This window comes from Uranotaenia lowii, chromosome 1, assembly GCF_029784155.1.
Source record: "Uranotaenia lowii strain MFRU-FL chromosome 1, ASM2978415v1, whole genome shotgun sequence".
Lineage (NCBI taxonomy): Eukaryota > Metazoa > Arthropoda > Insecta > Diptera > Culicidae > Uranotaenia > Uranotaenia lowii.
Window position 1 is genome coordinate 26,745,659 of NC_073691.1, and position 22,852 is coordinate 26,768,510.

At 33.1% G+C, this 22,852-nt stretch overlaps 1 protein-coding gene across 3 annotated transcripts in view; it reads right to left on the reverse strand.

Moving 5' to 3' along the window:
- Positions 1-436: 436 nt before the first annotated feature.
- Positions 437-22,852, reverse strand: part of LOC129761042 (mediator of RNA polymerase II transcription subunit 12-like) — a 106,609-nt gene continuing 84,193 nt past the window's right edge. For all 3 annotated transcript variants that reach the window (XM_055758742.1, XM_055758743.1, XM_055758744.1), the window contains one exon: positions 437-3,739. In XM_055758742.1, the coding sequence (XP_055614717.1) occupies positions 2,018-3,739 (1,722 nt within the window). In that variant the 3' untranslated portion in view covers positions 437-2,017. The remainder of the gene's footprint in view (positions 3,740-22,852) is intronic.

A 22,852-nucleotide genomic window follows, 5' to 3' on the forward strand; every position in this document is an offset into this window, starting at 1 on the left:
TATTTTTTTGCAGAATAAAATTTAAAAAAAGGAAGCAGATTCTGGAATTAAAATTGAAAATTTCATGAGACGCCCAATTAATCCTTTACACAATTTTTATTTCTACCAAATTTCAACAAATGCGGTTGTCAATATGAAGTGATAATTATTTCCGCAGTTTTTCAAAGCACTGTGATAAAGAATTTCGTTTTTGGTTCAGAAAAAGCCTTTTTTTTTATTTTAACTGATTTCAAATCCTTATATTTTTTAGGGACCCTGTCCATTTTCTGAAACTTATCCGTCTACCATTTTGGTAGAAGTTCAGTCGAGTATGGCGGATTTTATTTCTTCGTTGCAAGGACAGTTTTTAAGTTCTTGTCATTCTTGTCTTTTAAAAATCTTGTCATCGAAAACCATGGATGTGATATCGATTTAACAAGAACCCATAAACCCAAAATTACTTTTGATTTTTCTTTATTACTTCATTAAACCTTAGCTGGCATACAATTCTCCATTGGCTCTTTTTTTTTTTAATTGGCAGTAATTAATTATCTTAACGCTACAGAAACGGAAAAGAGTACACACTGAATGGAGGGTGATGGTGTAAAGGTTTATATTTTTCGATGTTTTATTTTTTCAACCGCGGTTTTTTTTTGGAAAAACTTGACCGCGTTGTCGTTCTTCTAACCTTTTCGAAAATGTTGCAAAAAACTAGTCCAAGTTTGAACAAACCAACAGTACCGAAACTGTCGTACAACTTGGTCTCTTTTTTCCAACAGATTGATGGGTTTGCATTTTTTCTTAAGTATGATTTTTTTTATTACTCTTAATTGATTCTTTGTTTAAATTATTTGCTTCACTGAACTTCCCCGATACGCGTTGATGGGTTTGTCTTAACTCAATATTAAGGTCTTATTTAACTAGAAAACATAAAAACAGACAAAAAATAAAGGAAAATAGTTGCTTATTTACAAATTCGGACTGTGTCCCTCATTGTCTTAGTACTAGGTTGAGAGGTTGCGTTGAAAAAAAAAAGAAAAGTCTCGTCTCAATAAAAAAAAATCAAGAAATCAAATAAAGCGAAACTATATTGACGAATTTCACTCACGTTAATTGAAACTAAACAAAAACAAAAAAACGCTAAATAAGGGTTAATAAGTTCAAGTTATGATTTACAAACATAAAAGTGCTTAGTCTTATTCCTGTTGAAAGGATGGTGGAGCAAATTTAAGCGGGGTTTAAATAAAGTGAGAAAATAAACCTTATCGCGATACTGTAAACATAAACACAAAGTAAACAATGGCTTCACATTTTTTTTCAAACTACTAATTCTAGGGGAAAAAATTATAAAGAAAGAATTGAGGAAAGATAAGATTTGAGGAAAAAAAACCGACAATAATGGAAACTATAAGGAAAATATCTGATGATTTGGCCTTTAGATGCTTGAGTTAATTTTTTTAAGTATAAAATTGTAAAATTTTGAAAGAAATTAATAATTTTATCTTTTGGAGAATAATGATATTTTGAAGAAAAAAGCAAAATTTTGAATTTGTTGTTATGGCTCTCAGTTGGGTTTTTAGAGTTTCCAAGTGATTTAATTCAGGTCAGAATTGACGACAGTTGTATGGCGTTTTCGATTATTTACCAGTTGAAATCCTAAAAGGATGAAACGAAATGGATTTTTTCTGTTGAAATTTCGTTTTTCCAAGAACAAATTAACAAAAAAAATTTAATGATCAAAGTTATAATATTTACTTAATATTTCTCTCAGTGTTCTTCGCAAAAAATGTAAACAGTCGACCATGTCGACATACACAATCGAAACAAAGCCACTCCAAGTGTCAAACTTCATCCGAAAGGATGCTACTATTTTTTTCTCTATGAGATTTTTTGATCAAATTTAATAAGGTTACACTAAAAAAAGGTTCCACTCAAAAAATGGGCAAATCGAAGGCCAAATCTTCAAAATTTTGTAAAGTCAAGGGAAAGAAGGTCAAAGTTTCGAGGAAAGGAAAAGAACTATTGGCGGTAACCTCTCTTAGTACTCGATGTTGTGACCCCGCAGGAAGGCATCGATCTGCCCGCTGCTGGCGTGACCCTGCTGAGGCTGGATGAAGTAGTACTGCTGCTGGGGTTGGGGCACCCGATGAACCTGAGGGCTGGAGGCCTGGAATCGGTGTTGCTGCTGCTGTTGCTGGGATTGGGTTTTGCGGGCGGCCTCCAACCGATCCTGGCGGAGTTGGCTCTGCTGAAGTTCGAGCTGTTGGGCGAACAGCTGTTGGCTATTGACGAACTGGAGTTCGTTCTGCTGTCGTTGGTACAGCTGCTGAGGGACTTGCGGGGCAGGCTGTGGAGCAGCAGGGGCTACTGGGGCTGAGTTCCGGTACAAGGGGCTCTGCTGTTGGAGCTGTTCCAGGCTGACTAGGTGTTGAGGTTGCTGGTGCAGGGGCTGGTGCTGAACGAATGGCTGTAGACGGTGGTTTAGCTGGAAGTCACCTTCGGACTGAGGGAGTTGCTGGTACAGGGCTGTGTCGTATTCACCGGTCTGTGGGTTGAAGACAAGCTGCGTCTGGTAGATCGGGTTGCCGCTTGATGGTTTGCTAGAGGTAAGGGCAGGTTTGGCCGAGGTTGAGCCGACCTTGTTCTCCTGTTGGAACTTCTTGAACTCGGCGTCGAAGTCTAGTGGGGCTCGGTTTCCTCCGAGGATGGTGTTGCCCTTGGTCGTGGAGATGAAGCCACTTCCGATTGAGGTCGTCACTTCCGTTTGAGGTCGGTAGGTCGTTGCGGGGGGTTGAGCCTGCAGGGTGTTCTGGGCTGGCACTCGGTAGATCGGTTTGGGAGTGATGTTCACCGGGATGGTCTGAGTAGGGGTGTGGAAACCGGTATTGGGAGTTGTCGAGACTACCTGAACTCGTGGTCGCTGGGTTACGGTCTGAGGTTGCTGATTAGTGAATGGACGAGCAGCTGGACGAGCACGTTGACCGATCTGGACCTCCTCGTCGGATTCTTCCTGCTGGTTGTAGCCGGTGGAGAAGGTGTTCTGGAATACGGTGGTCGTTGGTCGTGGAGTCGTAGGGTTGGGACGAGGAGTTGGTCGTGGAGCTACCGGTCGTCGTGGGTAGTTCTGTGGCACATTCTCATCCGACTCTTCAACAGACTTCTCTTCGTCTTCCTCGCTTCCTTCAGGGTTGTTGGGGTCACATGGGTTTCCGGACACATAGGTGAACTCACGTTTGTTGCCATCGGGGTCGATGTATCCGTACTTGCCTCGTACAACGCAATCGGTTCCACGAGTTTCCTCCTTGAACGAACCATCAGCGGCCTCATAACCGAAAGTGAACGATCCGTCGTCGTTGACCTTGTTGTAGTTGCGGATGGTCTGAACTGGAGGTGGTCTAGCTTCCTGAACCTTCTGACGAGCTGCCAGAGGAGCGGCTGTCGTTACTCGCACAACCTGTCGGGCATTATCGGCCCGAGCTCGAGCTGCCGGAGCTCCGTACTGGCCGTTGTAATCTTCCTCACTGGCCGCCACCAAGACCAGCTGCCGAGGATCCTCCACATCCTGCCGAGCTTGAGCTCTGTAGTACTGGACGGCTTGCTGTGCCCGGCTATCTTCCTCCTCAGCGCTGTTGATCTCCAAACTGTCCTGCTGCAGCTGCTGTTGCTGCTGCAGAACTCGCGGCCTCACCCTCAGTCGTCTCTGTTGTTGAGCTTCCACCGAAACTGCTAGCAACACTGCCAAGCCGGCCGTCAGCAACCACTGCAAAATGAAAGAAATCTCTATAAGAACGGATTGAAAAAACGGATTGAAGAGTGGTCTTATGGAAGAATTTCCAAAAAACTAAACAAAAAAATTGTAAAAATTGACGAAATTGACAAAATTGACGAAACTGACAAAATTGACAAAATTGACAAAATTGACAAAATTGACAAAATTGACAAAATTGACAAAATAGACAAAATTTACTAAATTTACTAAATTCACAAAGTTGACAAAACTGACAAAATTGACAAAATTGACAAAATTGACAAAATTGACAAAATTGACAAAATTGACAAAATTGACAAAATTGACAAAATTGACAAAATTGACAAAATTGACAAAATTGACAAAATTGACAAAATTGACAAAATTGACAAAATTGACAAAATTGACAAAATTGACAAAATTGACAAAATTGACAAAATTGACAAAATTGACAAAATTGACAAAATTGACAAAATTGACAAAATTGACAAAATTGACAAAATTGACAAAATTGACAAAATTGACAAAATTGACAAAATTGACAAAATTGACAAAATTGACAAAATTGACAAAATTGACAAAATTGACAAAATTGACAAAATTGACAAAATTGACAAAATTGACAAAATTGACAAAATTGACAAAATTGACAAAATTGACAAAATTGACAAAATTGACAAAATTGACAAAATTGACAAAATTGACAAAATTGACAAAATTGACAAAATTGACAAAATTGACAAAATTGACAAAATTGACAAAATTGACAAAATTGACAAAATTGACAAAATTGACAAAATTGACAAAATTGACAAAATTGACAAAATTGACAAAATTGACAAAATCGACAAAATTGACAAAATTGACAAAATTGACAAAATTGACAAAATTGACAAAATTGACAAAATTGACAAAATTGACAAAATTGACAAAATTGACAAAATTGACAAAATTGACAAAATTGACAAAATTGACAAAATTGACAAAATTGACAAAATTGACAAAATTTACAAAATTGACAAAATTGACAAAATTGACAAAATTGACAAAATTGACAAAATTGACAAAATTGACAAAATTGACAAAATTGACAAAATTGACAAAATTGACAAAATTGACAAAATTGACAAAATTGACAAAATTGACAAAATTGACAAAATTGACAAAATTGACAAAATTGACAAAATTGACAAAATTGACAAGATTGACAAAATTGATAAAAAATGTCACATAATTCAATTAAAAGTTACAGAAAATCGCCCAAAAATTTAAAAAAAATCGATGATTATTAAATGTAATTAAATTGGGTACAGTTATCTAGTATTATTTTCTAAAAATATTCAAATTAAACGCCTCCAACGATGAAATCCGACACAGACTTAAAGTGCGGATGGCCCACGGGAAGATAATAAATTATCTGGCCATTGTTGGGGCCATGTGAAAACGGTCACCGTGGCACCGAGGCGGCTTCCCCAAAAGACCGGCGCAACGCATTGTTTTGACGGCTAGATGAATGAATGAATGATTTAAATCATCTGCCGTCGTGTGGCGTCGTCGTGTTTGGACCACAGCTGTTTGAGATAAATCTCACCTGAATTAGTGTCAATTAGCAAACAATGGAGAGCTCATTTGCTGGGTAGATTAGTTTCAACTGGCCTTAGGTTTGTGGATTGAGCTTTTAAAAAGAAATTAACTGAAATTCTGAAAATTCTGAAAATCCTAAATTCCACAGGAGTTTATTTTCCGGGTACTCTCACCAATAATTTGGCCAATCAGTACATCCTCATTTCGCAGAATCAATCAGATTCCAACCGAAACCACCGAACATCATCAGCTCATTAATGGTGGAATACCCACCATTGCTATCGTCATCGTCCTGATCATAACTGCATTCACCATTCACGCAAAACGAATTCCGCCGACATCATCATCCATCGTCACAAATACACAAAATCATGTGTATTTGTTTGTTTGATAGCACTCAGCTCAACATTCCTTCGCCTCTCACCATAAATCTAACGAGGAGGAGGATGACGACGACGTCGTGTTCGAAAACATCATCGGGAAACCCTTTCACTACTTTATGGGTTGCATTCGGGACAATTTTCTTTAATGATTCGATGCAAATTGTCACCAGTAGCAGTATATCACCACTGGCTGACTGAATGGATACCTACGTGGCGACCGTGACAAACGGATGCGATGGTGGTGCGGTTGAGTGAAGCTGGAGGAATCTACATTTACTATGGTTCGGTGCGGTCGTCGAGAACTGCTACTGCTACCTGAAATTGTCTAGGATAGTTCCATCTGATTTCATCTCTCCTGCACCCTCTAGTCGAGCAGTTTTCCGTTCGGTAATTGGAACTTGGAAAAGAACTAGACGATTTCTTTCTTTTTAATTTTTTTTCAACGCGAAATTTGTTTTAGAACATATTTATTTCATAAAAATTTCACTGGAATCTTGAGTCGGTTGCAGAAATGTTTAAAATTGACACTGAAAAAAATTACGATCGTGAATGAAAAACTGTTATACAAAAAAAAAGAAACCGCTTGTTTCCAGTTGGGAATCAAAAACAAATCTTCAATTTTGCTAGCTAAAACACTGTAACTACGGAAGATGAAAATACTTAATGGAATATCTCGGGCTCAACATCAAAAAAAGGGCTCGTACGAAAATAAGTGTGGAGAGTTCGCCAGTACTAGCTTAATATCAGTTAAGTTCCGATTTCAACTTGCAAGCCGTCTCTTGGAAGGGTTTGACTTGTAGATGACGAAAATAAGTGTCGCGAGTTTGTCAGTACAAGCTACTAGTGTGAGTACTGGTAGGTATTGGTTTAGCTCTGATTTCAACTTGCGACCAGTCAAGTGAAAGGGTTTGACTTGTAAGTGACGAAAATTAGTGTCGCGAGTTCGCCAGTACAAGCTGCTAGTGTAGGTACCAGTAGATATTAGTTTAGCTCCGATTTTAACTTGCGACTAGTCAAGTGAAATAGTTCGAATATTAGGTGACGCAAAATTAGTGTCGCGAGTTCGTCAGTATAAGCTACTTGTATTAGAACCGCTAGATATTAGTTTAGCTCCGATTTCAACTTGCGACCAGTCAAATGATAGGGTTTAACCCATAGGTGACGAAAATAAGTGTAGCGAGTTCACCAGTACAAGCTACTAGTGTTAGTACCGGAAGAAATTAGTTTAGCTTCAATTTCAAAACTAAAACTAAAATTAGTGTCGCGAGTTCGCTAGTTTAGCTTAGTTTAGCTATGACTTCAACTCGCGTCCCGTCTACTGGAAGGGTTTGATTTGTAGGTGGCGAAAATTGATGTTGTGAGTTCGCTAGTACAAGTTACAAGTGTAAGAACCGCTAAATATTAGTTCAGCTCCGATTTCAACTTGCGATCAGTCAAGAAAAAGGGTTTGACCTGTAGATGAAGAAAATTAGTGTCGCGAGTTCCCCAGTACAAGCTACTTGAATAAGTACCGGTAGAAATTAGTTAAGCTCTGATTTCAACTTGCGACCAGTCAAGAGAAAGAGTTTGACTTGTAGGTGGCGAAAATTGACGTCGCGAGTTCGCTAGTACAAGCTACTAGTGTAAGTATAACTAGTGTAACTCTGATTTCAACTTGCGATCAGTCAGGTGAAAGGGTTCGACTTGCAGGTGACGAGAATAAGTGTCGTGAGTTCGCTAGTATAAGCTGCTAGTGTTGATACCGCTAGATATAAGTTTAGCTCCGATTTCATCTGACGATTAGCCAAATGGAAGAGTTTCAGTTGAAGGTGACGAAAACTAGTGTCGCGAGTTCGTCATTACACGCTTTGCGGTTTGAATTGAAGGTGACAACAATTAGTGTCACGAGTTCGCAAGTACAAGTTACTAGCGTAAGTACCGGTAAAAATTAGTTTAGACCCGATTTCAACTTGCGATCAGTCGAATGAAAGGGTGAAAGGGCAAATAATCAGGCAAAATCTGGACTTTTTTCTACAAAATCCAGGCAACTGGACCAGACCGGACCTTTCCCGAATTTTGTATCAAATAGCCGGGCAAGTCCGGGTAAGACTGGGTTATCTGGAAAGGTTATCTGGCATATCATATCAATTCGATCAAAAAGTCTATAATAAAACTTTTATGAAAATTTCGGAATAACAAATAATTTTTTATATTTTAAACCAAGCTCTATTTCTTCATTTAGGTTGTCAAAATTTTCTCCACGTGTATTCGGGCAGGGCAAATCCGGGCTATTACATCCAAAAACCTGGCTCAATCCGAACTCTTAATTTATTATAGTTTCAACCAAAAATCAAGGCAATTTTTTGAGTAAATTTGGGCAAAACACATAAATTATTCAATAAAAGTTCGAAACAAAAAACAATCTAAACCAGTGGTCGGCAACCTTTTGAGTCGGAAGAGCCGAAAACTTCAAATTTTCAAAATTTCAGAGTTTGAAAGAGCCACAATTAAATTTTTTTTTTCTAATTATAAAAAAATGAATCAATTTTTATGAAAATAAATCTAAAATCAGTCAATTTTTTTTTCTCTCTTGGATTTTTTCTACCTCTGTTTTTAATTACCATTAAGTACATGGACTCTCTTCAGGATTGTCAACTCTTTTGACATGACTTGATATATTATTAAATTTCATGCGATGGCAAGTATCGAGTCAAGAAAATATAAAATCCATATCAAGCTCAAATAAATACTTAGCATGATGATAAAATGAGAAATTTGAACATATTGACACAAGTACAATAATAACATTTTTTTTCGACGAAGAAGAGCTTATAACATAACAGGGTAAAGAGAAATAAATTTTCTTAAAAATTCAATCTGTTTTATAACATTCACTAGATTTAGCTAATACTTTCCAAAGTCCAGAAGTATGTGGTTGAATTCAAAGAAAATTTATGTAGCCGAAAAATTTAATCTTCAACACATATTCGCCTGAAAACTGGTATAACTTTATGAAATTTATGATATCAAGCGATCGTGTCTTAAGAATTGAATGCATCTGGGAAATTCAAAAATTTCATTGTATTTCGTATGTGATTCTTCAGTCTTGTGCGTCTTAAATTTCAGGAAAAATCTGTGGTTTGACAAATATAATTCTATGATATCGTGATTTTGTAGCCTTCATTAAAAATTCGTGACAAATAATTACGAAACTACTTTTAAAGTTCCGAAACAATAATTAACAAAAATAAATCAACGGTGATTTACTATAAATAAAAAATGAGAAAAAAAAATCATGTCCGTTACTGAAATTCTTTCAAATTTTCTGTCGTTTTGATAAATATTAGTTGCAGGCTTCACGCTTGAAATTATAAGTGTGTTCAAAGACTCAAAGGTTTACTTTTTTTTAAATACATACAATTAAATTATAAAAAAACTGATTTGGGGTGCTATGGTCAATTTTGTTATTGATTACAAATATTAAGCATTTGATTAAGTTTTCAAATAGATTATCAAGATTGAAATCTTCATTCATACACAATGCTGATTCGAGTTTGAAAAGCTGTGAAACTTTAATTTCTAATTCTAAATTCTTAGTTTTGAAATTTTGTATTTGAAATTCACTTTTTAACTCGATATTTATTGAGTAAGCTTTCCACATTTTATCTGTAGGTATCCAGGGCGGGAAAATCTGGGCATTGGGTTTCTACATTTTAAACTCAGAATCATGTCCGGATATTACACGCACATCCAGTCAAAATCTAGATTTTTTCGATAAAATGACAAGAAAAAAGCTGATAAATAAACACACGATAAATTATTTCCACCAAGACACATCAGCAGGCCTTTTTCTTCGATATCCGAGCAACTGGACCGGACCGGGCATTTCCCAATTTTTGCTCTAAAAATCCGAACAAGCCCAATTAAAACCGGACAATCTGGAATGCCAATGAGTTATCTATATTCCGATACATTTATATTATCGTTTTTAGTTCAAATAATAAGGATAGGAGTGATGTGAATTTACTAATATTTTTATGTTGATACGCATCACAGTTGTCAATGTTTTTCAAAAGGGTTGACTAATTCTTATACGATTTTAAAATTGCTATTGATCAATTTTTATACTTTGCAAAAAAGTGATTGTGAGTGCTTTAAATATTACATGTGATTAGGTTTACGTTCTTTGATAACAAAACAGAGGCTATCTAAGAACTACTTTTTTGTAAATGATTATCTTTGATTTTCTTTATTGCCACAGCTCAACTTTTGTGTTAGATTGAAACAACAATAAACAAATAAATAATTTTATTTAAGTTGCTGTTATTCTTTCCATTTAAGTGAAATGATAAATTAAATTTTGATCTTTTTTTTTTGTTTTGCCAGGAATTTACCACTTTGTGGCATTCTTCCCTATTAAATTTTGATCTCTACGTTGATGCTTCTAAAACAGTGGAAAGCAAAAAATTGTGAAATTGGGCTTAAAACATTGCTACTTTGCCATTTTTTTTTCTACTGCGGATGCAATTTTAAAACTTTTATCTGGAGCTATTAAAATCCATGTGCCAAATCACACGACTCAAATATCAGTTGAGCACGATTTTATAAACATCTTATTTAAAAATATGTATAATATTTTCACAGTGAGCTAAAGAGCCGCAGTTTTATATCCAAAAAGCCGCATGCGGCTCGCGACTTAAACGTATCGATTGAAGTTTATAGCAAGTTGAGAGGACAGCTTTAAATTGAAAAGCAAAATGAGAGGACAGCCTGAAAGTTTCGATTGAAATTTCAAGCGAGTTGAAAGGACAGCCTGAACGTATGGATAGAAATTTCAAGCGGGCAGAGAGAACAGCTTGAAATAGAAAAACAAATTGAGAGGACAGCCTGAACGTATTGATAAAAATTTTAAGCGAGTTGAGAGGACAGCCTGAACGTATCGATTTAAATTTCTAGTGAGTTGAGAGGACAGCTTGAAATTGAAAGGCACGTTGAGAGGACAGCCTGAACGTATCGTAAAAAATTTCAAGCGAGTTGAGAGGACAGCTTGAAATTGAAAAGCGGGTTGAGAGGACAGCCTGAACGTATCGATTGAAATTCATAGCGAGTTGAGAGGACAGTTTGAAATTGGAAGGCGAATTGAGAGGACAAACTTAACGTATCGATAGAAATTTCAAGCGAGTTGAGAGGACAGCTTGAAATTGGAAAGCGAATTCAGAGGACAGCCTGAACAAATTGATTAAAATTTCAAGCGGGTTAAGAGGACAGTTTGAAATTGAAAGCTCAATAAAACAGCTTGATTATCTATCAAATTGATAATCAAGCCGGTTGAGGGAGCAGCTTGAGATATGATAAAAACTCAAAGCAAGTCGAGAAGAGAGCTTAAAATTGAAAAAAAATGCTACGAGCTTGGATACCTTATCAAATTGAATATCAAGCTGGTTGAGAAGACAACTATGAAGTGAATCGAAAGGACAGCTTGAAATTTAAAAAAATAAGTGTATCGAGAGGACAGCTTAAACTTTTAATAAGAATGATCTTCAAGAAACCAGAAGTTCTCGAGCGGAATCTGAGAGTTCGGGAAACCAGAGAAGCTGCCGAAACCCTACACATCCAAGTAAGAGGAAAGCGAATCAACAAACCGAAGTAGGAAAACTAGCTACCTACAACGATCTTATAGCAAAACTGAGAGCAGAGACAGCAAACATACCGACAAGCAGCCGAAGAGAATAAAATTTTGCTGCTTTATTTTTTGTAAGTGATGTGAAGTATTGTAATTTTGATAAATGTAAGTCAATTTTAATAGTTTAACGTATTTAATAAAAGTAAATATTTTGAGACGTCTGATGAAGAGTAGAGAAAAGTAACCCGAAACGTTACGTAAATTTAAAAAAGTTGTTTCACTCACCGAAAAAAACTCAATCAGCGAAAACCGTATGTATAAGGATGATCCATACAGTTCAAAAGAATCAATAAAAATTTGAAGCGAGTTAAAAGGGTTGCTGATTTTTTCTCGATCCTTTTGAGAAAAAAAATCGAAAAGGCAGCTTTCCCTTAAAGGAATAATGTAGAGTAAAATAAATCAGGCGAAATGAAAGAACAACTTGTGATAAGAAAAAAACGAGCACCTTGAATGATTTTTTTATTTCAAGTGAGTGGATTTTTCCTTGAAACTGGAAATTATGATGAGAGTATGAGTCTAGAGTTCAAACGGTTAAAATTTCAACTTCAGACTTGAGACCTGAGCGAGATCCGAGACCTAAGAACAAGAATGCCGAAATCACACAAAAATTTTAATCACGGGATGTGTGTCACAGACATGAAACGTGAGACGTAAGATCTGAGAAGTGAAGCGTGAGAAGTGTCACATGAGATGTGAGCAATGAGAAGTAAGAAGTAATAAGATGTTTGTGACTCGTGAAGAGGTAGACGTGAGGAATGAAAAGTAAGACGAACGACATGAGAGCACTGCATTAGCAGAGAGACGTGAGAAGTGTGAAGTGAGACGTGAGTCGTTAAAAGAAAGACGCGATCAGAGAAAAGTGGGTCGGGAAAAGTGACACGAAAGACGTGAAAAGTAAGGCACAAAGAGTGAGACGTGAAGACTGGAACAAATTTAGCCCTCAAGTTTTTTATACAAAGACACGTCGATATTATGAAAAACCCTTAAAGTGAGTGTTGTACTTGAAATTCAATTCAGAATATCACTTCTCATGAATTAAAATTTAAAGATAATCATCGAATCCCCTACACGTCCTCTCAGATGACACCGATACTGATGCTTTCCATTTCGACGACTCGGTTGCCTCGTTCAATTTAATCATCCCATTCAGAGGAACTTCCCTCAGAAGTCGGAGTCGAAAGTGAAGGATAGTTGCTGCTGAAACATTCTAATCGTCCCAACTCTCCATTTTCGTCCTTCATCTTTCCATCCATTCCCTTTCTACCGGGAAGCAAGGAAAATTACCGGTGAAAATCTCGAGCCATCTCGAATGGCATTCCAAAACCACCTCCTGCTACAAACATTTTCCAAGTACTTACCCTAGTACTTCCACTTCTCGTGGGGCGGTTTAATTGCACCTCATTCCACAGATGGTCTAATCGTGGGTAGCAGCAGTAATTACATGCTACTTAGCGGTTTTCGAAATGCTGCAGCTCTAAATTCCTCATTTGGAATTGAAGGATCCCCTTTTAATTTGGAATGGGGAGAATTACAAGCCATTTGTTGAAAGTTTCTGTTCTGAGAGATATTTTTGACAATTTTGATGATTTTGACAATTTTGATGATTTTGAAAATTTTGACAATTTTGAGAAATTTGAAAATTTTGACAATTTTGAAAATTTTAAAAATTTTGACAATTTTGACAATTTTGACAATTTTGACAATTTTGACAACTTTGACTATTTTGACAGTTTTCCAATTTTTCCAATTTTGACAATTAATACAAGTATTTGAAAAAAAATTTAACATTTTCGATTAAACGTTTCAAACTAAACTTCGGTTAAGAGTATCGTTTCATTCATATTTTTCGCAGCATCCATTCAATAGCGGGAGTTTCAGTGTTTCATTCAAAATCGTACTCGCCTTCAGATGCTTCGTAGATCTTATCATGCCCGCCCATCAACCCAGAAGTGGCATCAGCTGCTTCACCTCTTATCGGAAATCTTCTTCGGATGGAAGATGGAATTTAATGAGCGTATGAATGTGTGATGTACCTGCAGTACTGATTTACGGGTGCAGTTCAGAGATGCACCTGCCCTCAGGTGGGTAAGCAAAGATAATCCACCCGCACTTGTCTAAGCCTTCACCGTTTGATTCAAACAACCGGTAAACTAAATTTGCAACCATACGAGACATGAGATTTTCCCATCTAGGGTAGAGGGTTTCAAAATTGGCTTACCAATGTCGATAGTTTTCAGAAATTTTTTTCAATTAAAAAGCCATCAGTACCAAGACCTTTTTTCGGAACTGATAATCAGCTAACAATCTCCATTCAGTTGATAGAAAGGTTGTTAGCTGTAAGATGCTGCCACGACAATTGATATGATGATGATGCTGATAATGACGCAAATGATGATGGGTCGGTTGATTGTGAAGTGCAATGGGAAATTGTTTCTCCATTCATAGTTTCTTCTTGCTTATGTTGTCTTTGCATTTCCCATTTGTTCGAGTTAATTCAGTTTTGCCTGCCGATGGAACCGACAACCTTAAGCGTTTATATAGTTGCTGTCAAATCACCTTCACATGGAATGAGTATTAAATAAAAATATTTTTTTTAGCAAAATTTCACTGCTCTATTTAACACGCCAATTAAAAAAAACATTTTCTTCCACTTTGAACAAAAATGCATCTAAAATGCCAAAACTGTCGAAATATCACACATTGTCAAAATTGTCGAAGCTGTCAAGCTGGTCAAAATTGGCAAATTTTTCGAAATTATCAAAATTGTCAAAATTGTCAAAATTGTCAAAATTGTCAAAATTGTCAAAATTGTCAAAATTGTCAAAATTGTCAAAATTGTCAAAATTGTCAAAATTGTCAAAATTGTCAAAATTGTCAAAATTGTCAAAATTGTCAAAATTGTCAAAATTATCAAAATTGTCAAAATTGTCAAAATTGTCAAAATTGTCAAAATTGTCAAAATTGTCAAAATTGTCAAAATTGTCAAAATTGTCAAAATTGTCAAAATTGTCAAAATTGTCAAAATTGACAAAATTGTCAAAATTGTCAAAATTGTCAAAATTGTCAAAATTGTCAAAATTGTCAAAATTGTCAAAATTGTCAAAATTGTCAAAATTGTCAAAATTGTAAAAATTGTAAAAATTGTCAAAATTGTCAAAATTGTCAAAATTGTTAAAATTGTCAAAATTGTCAAAATTGTCAAAATTGACAAAATTGCCAAAATTGTCAAAATTGTCAAAATTGTTAAAATTGTCAAAATTGTCAAAATTGTCAAGATTGTCAAGATTGTCAAAATTGTTAAAATTGTCAAAATTGTCAAAATTGTCAAAACTATCAAAATTGTCAAAATTGTCAAAATTATCGATATTGTCGAAATTGTCGAAATTGTCGTAATTGTCAAAATTGTCAATATTGTCGAAATTGTCAAAATTGAAAAAAATTAATCAAAATTGATTCAAAATAAAATCAAAATCGTATCAAAATTGATTCAAAATTGAATCAAATTAAAATCTGAATTGAATCAAAAATAAATCAAATTTGATTCTAAATTGATTCTAAACTGAATCAAAATTGAATCCAAATTGAATCAAAATCAAATAAAAATAGAGTTAAAATTGAATCAAAATTGAATCACAATTTAATCAAAATTTTATCAAAATTTAATAAAAATTTAATCAAAATTGAATCAAAACTGTATCAAAATTGAATCAAAATTGAATCATAAATTAATCGAAATTCAATCAAAATTAAATAATATTTGAATCAAAGTTGAATCAAAATTGAATCAAAATCAAATCAAAATTGAATCAAAGCTGAATCAAAAATGAATCAAAATTGAATCAAAGTTTAATCAAAATTTAATCAAAATTTAATCAAAATTTAATCAAAATTTTATCAAAATTAATTCAAAACTTAATCAAACTTTTTCAAAATTTAATCAAAAATAATTCAAATTTAAACTTAAATTGAATCAAAATTGAACTTAAAGTAAATCAAAATTAAAAAGAAAAGGAATTGAAGTAAATCGAAAATGAATCAAAATTTAAATTAAATTCAACCATAATATCATCGAAACTAAATCAAAATTAAATCAAAATGGAATCGAATAAGGAGCGAAATTGAATCAAACTTTAATAAAAATTGTATCTAAGCTGAATCGAGATTGAATCTAAATTGAACCGCAGTTGAATCAAGTTTTAATTAAAATTGAATCAAAATCAAATAAAACTTTCATCAACATCGAATGGAATATAAAAATAAATTAAATCCAAAATTGAATCCTGATTGAATCACAATTAAATCAAAATTTATTCAAAAACTAAATGAATCAAAGTGAATCAAAATTTAATTAAAACTGGATAAATGATGTAGTCAAAATATAATCAAAATTGAATCAAAATAAATCCAAATCAAATTAAAATTGAATAATAATAGAATCAAAATTGATTCAAATCTGAATCATCTGATCTGGATTAAAAATGGTTTTAAAATCGTATCAAAATTAAATCAAAACTGAATCAAAATTGAAATAAAATTGAATCAAGTTGTAATTAAAATTAAATCAACATTGAATCAAATTTTATCAAAATTGAATCAAAATTGGTCCAGTCCAAGTCCAGTCAAAATTCAATAAAAATTTAATTAAATTGTAAACCAGATTGTATCAAAATTGAATCAAAATTAAATAGAAATTGAATCAAAATTCCATCAAACTTGAATCAAAATTGAATCATGATGCAGTCAAAATATATTCAAAATCGAATCAAAATGAATCGAAATTGAATTAAAATTGAATCATAATTGAATAAAAAAATTTCAAATCAGAATCATCTGAACTAGATTAAAAATGGGTTTAAAATTGTATCAAAATTTAATCAAAATTGAATCAAATTCAAACAAAAATTTAATCAAAATTAAATCAATTGTTATCATAATTGAATAAAAATTGGTTCATAGTTCAGCCAAAGTTGAATAAAAAATAAATAAAATTTTAACCCAGATTGTAACAAAATTAAATCAAGATTAAATAAAAATTGAATCAATTTGAATTAGAATGGAATCAAAATTGAATATAAAAAATTTAAATTGAATCAAAATAAAATCAAAATTGAATCAAAATTGAATTAAATTGAACCAAAGCTGAGTAAAAATTGTGTCGAAATTGATTAAAAATTGAATTAAATTTTTATCCAAATTGTATCAAAATTCAATCAAAATTGAATCAAAATTCGATCAAAATTTAATCAAAATTTAATCAAAATTTAATCATAATTTAATCAAAAATAAATCAAAATTGAAGTAAAACGGTTTCGTAATCGTTTCAAATTTGAATCAAAACTGTTTCATAATCGTTTCGAAATTTGAATCAAAGTTTAATAAAAATTGTATTTAAATTTATTCTAAATTCAGTCAAATTTGTTACAGATTTGAATCAAAACTGAATGAAAATTCAATCAAAATTGAATCAAAATTGAATCAAAATTGATTCAAAATTGAATCAAAATTGAATCAAAATTGAATCAAAATTGAATCAAAATTGAATCAAAATTGAATCCAAATTAAAACAAAATGATTGGAAATTTAATCAAAATTGAATCAAAATTGAATCAAGATTGAATCAAAATTGAATCAAAATTGAATCAAAATCAAGTCAAAATTGAATCATAACTAACAGCTTAATTTTCGACACTGTTTCTTGGTAGGAAAAGGATCACTTTATGCAATCGAAATTAGTTTTGGAAAGTTGATATTTTAGTTCGGAGATTTATAAAACCAATCGCATCAAATTTGAAACAAAACGCCTCGTGATAGCTCAATTTCAAGTTACAACAGATGGGCAAATTGTCCAAATATGAAATTGACTTCCGTAATATGAAATAATGGAAATAGAAATAGACAAGGGAAATAATGATGATCACATGGGAGACCGATTTCCTTTAATCCAATAGACTTTAACACTCGACCAGTAGAACTTTCATACGTCAGATTGTCTCCGTAGTAGAATGTTCATATATGTGGCCCGAAGAGGCGCAAGATGTTAGTACAAATCCTACCGGGAGACAAGGTGAATTTTTTTATCATGTTTTTCAATATCAATTTTCAACTAATCTATTCGCTGAAATTTCACCAAAAAAACCAATTTTGATTCAAATTGTGACAAAATTACATAAAACTATATCAAAAATAATTTTCACTAATGACCATTTATTTTTGTAAGTCAGGTCAGGTCAGATCTTTGAATGTGTCAAAAACAATGCGAAATTTTGTCGAAAGTGTTTACGACACAATTAAGTCAACGTTATTTAACAGTCGTATTAAACCTGCTTCAATTTATGTTGAATGTATCAAAATAATAAGCTATAACAAACGGCAACATATACCAAAATTGAATCAAATTTGTGTAACAAATATGTCAAAATTATTCAAAGATATGTCCAATTTGTATAATTTTTTTTATTCAAAATTGAGTCAAAGTTAAAATTAAATATTGTGTTTAAGTTATGTCAAAAATAAATTAAAATTATGACAATTTAGTGTTTAAATGCAGTTAAAAGTGTATCAAAATCTTTCAAAATTTATGAAAATTTCGTCAAAATTCTATCAATATTTTTTCAAATTTTGTAAAGTTGGTAAACAAATATGACAAATTAATATTAAAAAATGTCAAAATGTGTCAAAATTATGCAGAAGTTGTGTAACATTGTATCAAAATGATGTTAAAATTATATCAAAATAACTAACAAATTGTGTTAAAATAAATCAAAATTTGGATTCAACTTTTTTAATTTTGTGTCAGAATGATAGGAAAAGTTGTATCCTAATTGTTAAAATCTTTTAGCTTTTAAAAGTTATGATGAATACAAAAGGTTGACAAATTTGAGTTAAATCAAAAGCCATCCAATCAATAAAGCAACCCTCATTAGTAAACATAACAACACCTTGAGGAAGTTACCTTCACCAAAAGTGCAATAAAAAAAAGAAGCGGAAAAGACAAAGAGCGGCTAAAAACTCAAATCAAAACTAAAAAAAACAACAAATCGCAACCGAATGAACGAAAGGAAGGGAAGTGAAAAAGGGTTGGTAACTACTCGAATTGACACACTGACTGAATGACTGACTGACTGACTGGTGTTCGAGGCAGCACAATCAGCAAAACATAAACACAACAACTAATTTCCTGAAAACACTTGAACAGTTTCAACTTCGAAGGGTTCCTCAGCCCCTTGGGGCTACACATCTCCCCCTTTTTTTTGTTTTGAGAGTTTCTGTCTTTCTTTATATCCCCAGAGCTTGTCGACAATCAACGAGGCACACACCCATCGGTGTGAAGATGCAGATCGTGTGAAGTTTCCCTTGAATGGATGGGATGAATCAATGGAGCCACACACACCCAAGGTGCTGTTGCTCTTAAGGTCTCTCAAGAAGCTTTTATCTCTGATTGAATTCAATCAACTCACCGGTAGATGTACTGTTTAAAAAAAACTAGTAAGAAAAAAAAATGAAAACATTAACCATCTTAGCAGAGATTCTCTAAGATTGAATCTCTCAACATCATAACATCAAAATAAATTTTAAAATTCAATTTAAAAATAAAATTCAAAAATTTGTTCAGCATAATTTTAATGGATATTTTTTTTTGTTCTCAAACTGTATTACACCATGACAAAGGTCAGAAATTTATTCACTTTGAATGTCAATGTCTCTCGTGAGAAAATGTACATCCAATCCATCCTTTCGAATGTGTCCAATTTCCTTAACTCATGTATGTCATACGAAGAGGGACGGCCGGCCGGGACCTTCAAGTGTCAAATGTGGAACAAACCGGCCGAAGCTTTTTTACGCTTATCCCTCGGAGCTAGTTTTTTTGCTACTATTAACCCACACCGGCACCGGCAAAGATTCTCGTCGTTCATTCAATAATGTGACTGAATGGAGGAACAAAAAGTGATGGAAGCTGTTTTTTTTCTCCTGTTTGCAAATTGCAATTTCCAACTTCCGAACGACCTCCTCGCTGCAAGTGGACGTGAAATCGAATCAACTCAACTTCTCACGAAATTCGCCAAGCCAAGTCGAGCCAACTGTTTAGTGTGATCTATTCTCGCGGTGTCCCAAGCCTAGACTTCTAGGTAAAGATTTTCCTGAATGACACACATCAGCAACAGAAGAAAAAATAACAACTCATTCAGCGTCCTAAACTGGCGGCTTCCAAGTAGCGAGTAATTTTAACAAGTTTGTTTTTTTTCTCTTCCTAACCGGTGTGGCGTCCAAATAAAGAGTGAAATCTAACCTTTACCTTTTCCCTCACAAAGCTTCGGTCGTCATCTTAGCGGCCAATATTGATGCGGGGAAGACGATTGATGAACAACTTCGCCTGGTAATTACAGCTAAACTGCTGAGAGTGGCTCACAGCATGTGCATTGACGGACTCTTCCATTCAGTTTGTCAATTTTTCAATTAAGTCAATCGCTGGAAGCTAAGGTAGTTTAGTCAAACTGTTCAAACTTCGGTTGAGAAAAATCACTATCAATCTTAAATCTGTTGAATTGAAAATGGAACGCAACCATATAAAAATGCTGACAAATGCATACAATAATCAAACAATTTTGATACAACTTTGGTGCAAACTTAACACACTTTTGAATTAAAATTTCTAACAACAATTGAATCAAAATTGTGAATCAATTTTGACAATTTTGACAATTTTGACAACTTTGACAATTTTGACAATTTTGACAATTTTGACAATTTTGACAATTTGGACAATTTTGACAATTTTGACAATTTTGACAATTTTGACAATTTTGACAATTTTGACAATTTTGACAATTTTGACAATTTTGACAATTTTGACAATTTTGACAATTTTGACAATTTCGACATATTATTCATCATTAAGCTAAATTTTATTTTGTTGAAGTCTTTTATAAATGAATGAAATGCTTTTGGATTGATTCGAAATGAACTTGTTGTTTTATTGAGTAAAACTCATTGATGTATTTTCTCATTTTCACAAAAACTATTCCGCTCCAAGAAACGTTTCATTAAAAAAAATCATAAAATGAGCTAGAAACAGAGATAATTTTTATTACACAAGTTTGCTGCATTTTTTAACTAAGTTAACTGAAAATCATTTTGAATGGGAAATTGGGCACTGAATCCGAAAATCAAATTTGAAAAAATCTCAGTAGAACGGTTTTAAAGTTATTCTCCAAATATGAAACTTTAGAAAAATGATAAAAATACTTGAACTTTAATTCAAATATCTCGGACTGCGTAACAAGAAATTTGAAATCTCTTTTTTTGCATATTGAAGGTAACTAAATTTTCTTTCGATCACCCGAACTTCAATTTCACGTATAATCAAAAGTATTGGTGAAAAAAAAGTATAAAAAATTAAAAAAAAACATTTCTTTAAAAAATTTTTTGTTTCAACAAAACTTTAAGACTAGATGGTAACATTTAATCATCTTTTTTTCTATTAATTTAAATCAGATTTTTTAAATGTTACCATTGAGTCTAAAACTTTAGCTGAAACAAAAATTTCTCTAAAAAAAATGCATTTTTCATAATGTTTTCTTGATTATACGTAAAAATTAAGTTCAGGTGATCGACAGAAAATTAATTCACCTTCAATATTTGAAAAAGAGATTTCAAATTTATGTTACACAGTCCTATCTAAGTTCAAGAACTTTTTTTTTTATTTTTTCTATAATTTAATATTTGGAGCATAACTCAAAAACTGTTCTACTGAGATTTTTTTTTGAATTAAATTTTCGGATTCAGCGCCCGATTTCACATGAAAAATATAGGTCGGTCAATATAGCACACGATTTTTTTTTTCAATTTTTAAAATAGTGTATTAATGGATATCACAACATTTAAACTTTACATCTTCATTGTATTGATATGTCATATTTTACCACATTTGTCTTTTAAAATTTTCTCAATTTAAAGAAAAAAATAAAAATTTAAAAAAATGTTCTCTTTTAATTTAATTTAATTTAATTTAATTTAAATGATAAATTTATTAATTTCAGGTTCGTCGTTATGACATTGAAGTCTCTCAATAAAAAAAATTATAAACATACGAATATTTTTACACAGGTTTCAACAATTACCTAAAGTGATTCGTTCTTCATTGCAAGCCATCACCCGAAATTACTTCACCCGTATGAAAAATTGGTGTCATCATTTCGAAGGTTTTGTTCAATTTTCTTGATCATCTGGCAAAATTTATACCAATGTTATTATTGGTGACAATGGAAGGTTTCATAACTCCTCGTATATAGGATGAGATAAAATTGAATAATTTGAGCATAGATCAATATCATCCAACTTATTACAATTTCAAGTTTAAGTGACTGCCCTTAAACAGTATTGATGAGGGAAAAAAGGCTAAAGTAGAAACCATTTGCCATTTAAAGTCAGACCAAACTTGAGAAACTTGATTCGTGTTAACTTGAGGTGTCTTTGTGTGGTCCTTCTACCCGTATGATTGTTATTATTTCTGCCAATTTTGTTATTCTTTCAACTAGCTAAGCTGCTGTTTAAGTGCATGCATGCATGCTTGATGTGACGCATGAAAACGATTTGTTTCGTCTGCCTCGTCTACTTCTTCTCCATTCATTAAATTATTTTCCATCTTCTTTTCTGATTCCCACAACGAACGCCGATTAAAGCCGTTAAGCTCCGGTGTGAAAATCGAGCTCTGCACGCGAATTATTGAAATTGAAATTGAAATGACGAAATTTTTGCGAGCGTTTACTTATTCACGTTTCATGTCAAGAAGGCAGTCGTGGGTCGCGGAGTTTGGGGCGGATTTGGCGTGAGAATTTTTTTCTTCTTCTGAAAACCATGAAGACGTCAGGTTTATGTATGTGAACTTGTTTTAACCTTCGCCGGTTTATGATACAAGTTGGATGAGGTGATTTTTAGTAGGTAATCCCCACGCTCTTGACCATGGGCCGGGTGGGTGAATTTCGACTGTTTAGTGGCATAGGAGATAGATTTTATTCTACAATTTTCAAGTTAAAATAGTATCGTCTTTTTCTGGATTTGAAATTTTAGAAAATTTCTTTTCAAGATTAATTTGGAGAAACTCATTTGATGAATAAATGTTAAATTTAAAATAAACAGTTTTGATTTCTTTAAATAGTGTTTTTGAAAGCAATTTTTAGAATTATATTTAAATAATATTCATATTTCCAAAATAAAAACAATTGTGTTCGAAAACAGGTGCAGAATAGAATTTAAAAAGAAAAACTCTCAAGTTTCTCAGCTTTTATTTATGGAAACACTTATCAGTTCAAAGCTTTTTTTTTCAATTCTGTCAGGTCTATAAATTTCTATGTAAATCAACATAATCAAATAAAAATTATACCTTTTTATACCCACAATAAGATGTTAGATTTTTGCTCAAAATCACAGTCAAAAGATTCATGAAAGAATTTTTGAAATACTAAAGGTGGCAATATTTTCCAGTTAGTTTAACACCAC